Source organism: Dendrobium catenatum, unplaced genomic scaffold (assembly GCF_001605985.2).
Source record: "Dendrobium catenatum unplaced genomic scaffold, ASM160598v2 fragScaff_scaffold_857, whole genome shotgun sequence".
Lineage (NCBI taxonomy): Eukaryota > Viridiplantae > Streptophyta > Magnoliopsida > Asparagales > Orchidaceae > Dendrobium > Dendrobium catenatum.
Window position 1 is genome coordinate 455,281 of NW_021319319.1, and position 4,882 is coordinate 460,162.

The 4,882-nt window shown below is 35.8% G+C and overlaps 1 protein-coding gene across 6 annotated transcripts in view; it reads right to left on the reverse strand.

The window, feature by feature from the left end:
* Positions 1-238: 238 nt before the first annotated feature.
* The window catches only part of LOC110104147 (ras-related protein RABC1-like), a 21,420-nt gene continuing 16,776 nt past the window's right edge, over positions 239-4,882 (reverse strand). For all 6 annotated transcript variants that reach the window (XM_020833129.2, XM_020833128.2, XM_020833127.2 and 3 more), the window contains exons 5-7: positions 1,512-1,633; positions 1,115-1,243; positions 239-585 (exon numbers count right to left, since the gene is read on the reverse strand). In XM_020833129.2, coding sequence (XP_020688788.1) covers positions 478-585; positions 1,115-1,243; positions 1,512-1,633 — 359 coding nt within the window. In that variant the 3' untranslated portion in view covers positions 239-477. The remainder of the gene's footprint in view (positions 586-1,114; positions 1,244-1,511; positions 1,634-4,882) is intronic.

Below are 4,882 nucleotides of genomic sequence, written 5' to 3' on the forward strand. Positions count from 1 at the left end.
TAACTGATTTACCACTAAAGTGTCCTTATTTAGGCTTTCATTGGATAACTGTCTTACAATATTACTATTTAAATCACAATCATAATTTTTATTTCATTACTATTTTTCATTATTTTCAAAATATTTTAAACTAAAAAGTTATATGATACAATTTCCTAAAATTTTATTTTTTTAACAAAAACATCACAATCATCTTTACAAAAAATTATAATTGACCAAAAAAAAAAAAACTTTAATATTTATGATCTTATCAATTCATTTTAATATTTATAACTGTTATTGGAACTATTCCAAAATGCGAGTGCACAATATCAGTTGGAAGGCAAACCTTCAAATATATTGAACTAGCATTCGAAAAGCCAAAATAAAGTAAAGAAATATACCATTAATGTCACCATTACAAGCATCCGCACAGGATTTAAATTCAGATGAGCACAAGTAGCCTTGAACCTGATTTACCATACCCAATGCTTCAATTCAGCAGCAGCTGCTGGTAGAAGCATCAGCTGGAGGTGCCTTTTGCTTAAATATGTTCTTTTTCAAGCCCGCTGAACTCTCAGCCAAAAGGCTTGGAGTCTCCAAAATCTGTCATATTAAAAAAAGTGTTCAGACTTACTCGACACTTTAGAAACTGCCTTTTTGTTGTCCTGCTTATTAGTGATATTTTGGAGCAAGACATGATTCCAGCAATATACTTTTAAATGGTTTATCTTTGAAAAAAAATTATGTTATGCATTTCAATGAGGCTTCATTTGGGACGATTTTCTTTTTGTTTCTTAAAGCAGCTTTCTAGTATAATTTTGTACTAAAAAACTGCTTTTAAGAAGCAGAAAGAATACTGCCCCAAACAAAGCCTAAGTCATAAATGATCGTCTATGGCCATTGTAAAGAAATGGTATTGGTAAACAAAGATGCCCGGAGAAAGAAGAAAAGAGAAGACTATCATGTTTGAATTTGACATGATCCTATAAGAATAAAAATAAAATATGCAATCAAGTGAACAGCTATAAACTCAAATAAATGCACGGAGAATAATAACCAGGTTTTTGTTCAGGTCTATAGGCAGTAAAAAAATAGAAATGGTGAATATATACAGTATATAAAAGGAACAAACCTTCAGAACAAGTTCCTCAAAACACTGCTCTACATTAACGCGAGTTTTTGCACTGCATTCCAAGAAAAGGCATCCATATTCTCTAGCAAAGTCGATGCCCTCTTTCTTTGAGACAGTTCTCTCAATTTCCTAAAATATAGATAAATATAAGTATTACTTATAGTGGAAATGGACTCATCAGATCATCAGCCTTATCCGAAATATTGTGGGCTAGCTTCTTAAAAAAATTCCTGTTATTAAAAGCTACAAGAAGCTAAAACCCATCAATTGGAATAAGGTTGACAATCGGAAATGTTTTTAGTATCCACTAAATTTGGAAATAGAGAATAAATATCATCATAGAGATGAGCAAATCATCGATAGAATTACATGTTCATGTAAAAAGATAGAGAAGCACCTTATCAACTTTGTTCCCAACAAGCATCTTGATGCAATCTTGATTAGTTGAATAGAGGTCAATTTCCTTCGCCCACACATCTGAGAGATTAGTGAATGTGTCCCTTCGTGTAACATCATAAACTGCAATGCTCACACCAAAAAAAGAAATAGATAGTTTGTCTGATATGTAATTTCACCAAATAATTCAATGGATCATATAGATAGACTACACCACATTAATAATAGTTCTTATAGGAATATACTTTGTTGTTGATTGTTATGCTAATTAATAACTTCATATTTATGTGGGATCTACAAAGTGTGAAAGCAAGAGAAAGAAGAGGGAAGGGGGAGAGACAAGACTAAGGAGGAAAAAAAATCCTTCAACAAGATTTTTTTGAAGGATCCATGGATCTTGGTTGTACAGGAAGACTTGGATCTGAAAACGGCGGAGGGTGGATCCCCTTCCCTCAGCAATTATTGCTACAATATTTGATGTCTTGTGATCTCCAAATCCAATCAGCTTCTGAACTTTCCAAAGAAAGTTATAAGCAGGCGTATCTCCATAGCTGAAGCCAAGCTCCGTTAACCTTTATGAACACCTTGCAGAGTGTCGGCTTTCATTATCTTGGTCAATAACAAACAGTTCAACGTCCCCTTATAGATTGGATGGCAGACTTCAGCCTTCGGAGAGAAACTTTAAAAGTCCTTATAAAGTTGTTTTTCCAAACCTTTTGTCTTCTACAAAACCAAGCACTAAATGCTCAACCAGACACAAAGGATTCCGCATACTCTTTCTTGAACTCCCTAGCTCTATGAATCAAAGGTTCCAAGTCCCTTCTCAACATGGAACCAGCTGACCCATCAAGGACCTTTGGTTGCCTCTGGAAGTAACTATCCGTGGCTTCAAGAAGAAAAGGGTTCGATCAGACAAAATCCATTTGGCCGTGGAGGTAGCTTAAGCAGACTTGGATTCGGTTGATCCATGCTAACGATGGAGAAAGGGCGAGGTCTGAAGTTTTGTGGATTTCAGTTGGCTAGAGGAAAGGAAATTGTGCCTGTCATGGGAGTGGAGGAAAAGGAACAGAGCAAAGAGCAAAAAAGGAACGGAGCAGAAAAGAAAATGGACCAAAGGAGCTCTCTCGGTTTGAGGCTTTTGGCTCAAGATTGTGGGTAAAAACGAAGCAGCGAGATTGTTTCGTTGATTTCATTTTAACTAGGAGAGCAAACAGCGATCGAGGCAAGCTACTCAGCGGGATTTGAGGGATTTTGGACAGAGCGAATACAGAGATACGAGGTTTGAGGTAAATGCGATTTGAGATATATATATATATATATTGCTTAATCTTATTTCTTTAATACTAAGATTAATAATCTGTCATCAATATTCAGCAACTTGAAATATCAGTAATGTGTCACTAAATCATAATTGCCTTGAATTGCATGCATTCCCTCCATTTATGTGTGTTTTGCCTAACTTAACATGTCGATTTTTCCACGTAATTTTTTTTGGGCAAATTGATAGTGTATTTAGGGTATTGACAACATTCTGGATGCAACGACGAAGTCCGTTCATCAATCGGACGTCATTTGGGCAGTACCGAGCGACCTTTTCCTTGAAATTTGTGTTTTGCCTTGGGATTCGTGCCACCACCTCGGCCTATCCCAATCAATCAAATAAGATATGCATTTTAAGTGTCAATGACGTTACGGAAGCAATGACGAAGTCCGTTCTGTGATCGGACATCGTTTGGGCATTGATCTTTATCAATTTCGAGTGTTGGCCGTCCTTTTGTACCTATCTCATCCAATTTGAATGTGAGAGGCCTCGACCTAGTAGAATTTGATGTCCTAATCGTGACGACGCAGTCCGTTTAGCAATTGAAGGTCATTTGTCCTTTCAAGTGATGCGCCGCTCCAACCCATGCGCTGCTTGATTCGCCATTTTCGTCCTTCTTATGCGTAGTTTGAGTTGTAGGAATCAACACCTATTTATCTAGTGAAATATAGGATCACATAAATGCATTCATGCAATTTTGAAGAACTATTATCTTAGCAGGTCATATATTAAATTATGGTTACACATAATGGAACGTCAATCATCAAGTATGAGCAGTAGGCATTAACGACATGCCAAGTTTTCACTATTAACAACATATTTAGCTTTACAGGAGACACCGGAGCTTATCTGAGGCTCCATTTGAGACCACAATCACAGTAAACAAAAGTGAAAACTAACTGCCGCAATAAAACTGAAACAAAATATGCAGCAAATTTACAGAAATCAAAAAGTAATTGAAATTAAAAAAGGAAAAAAGATTAAAAAAAATACTGAATCCCAAAACTATTAATGTCAAGAATCCTCAAGAAATTAGATTGCCACAAGAAAACTTGGCAATAAAAAACAAGAGCGGCAGAAACTTTTCATTGAATTCATCATATATTTATAAATTGTAGAAATAGCATGATAACTAAAATATCAAACTATTCTTAAGGCTTATTCTAGAATAATCTTAACAAAAATAAGATATAACGTGAAAATATTCAAGAGTAAAATTGGTGGAATTTTTCCAAAAGGCCAAAGGGCTGGCAATACACTCCATCAGAAGATATTTGGAAATTCTTGTAAGCAGATGATATCTTCATCTTGTCATAACGAACCCGTAGGCACACATTAATAGAAACAGAAAACACATCATGAACTAGGTCAAGTTCATCTGCAGCTATAGTAACAACAAGAACTGCGGCATGAAGGTTCGTTAATTCAATAGCAAAGTTGCATCTACATCAAGCCATCTGCAGCTATAGTAATAAAAAGAACTACGGCTTGAAAAGGTTCATCAATTCAATAACAAAGTTGCTTCTTTTAGTGCATATGCATGACACTAATAAAAAAAATCAATAACAAAGTTGCGTTATTAGAAGGATAATCAAAGTTACTATTAAAAGGAAAAACATGGACAAATTTATTCAATCATTGTTAAATGCCAATGCAGTAAGGCTTTATGGCTCTAGGAAAAGCTAAATAGATGGAGGTTCGATCACTTGCAAAACATAGAAAAACCAAATCAAAGTCGCTCATGAACTATGTTGCACGGATACTCCTATTTACGAGGCGTGCTGTATCGGACACGTGTCGGATACGGATACTCCTCCGATACGACACGGATACGTGTCGGATACGGCTTTGCCGTATCTAATTAAAATACTATTTAAATTTGACTGGACACGCGTATCGGATACGCGTGTCCTAGTAAAAAAAAACACGAAGCCGCAATTTACCCTATTCTTTTCGGCTTTCCACCGTTTCCGCTCAATATCCATATTCATTTATGCAGCTGAAACATTTCAAAGAGCTAGGTTTTTCGTTTCCACACAAGTGTTCATCTT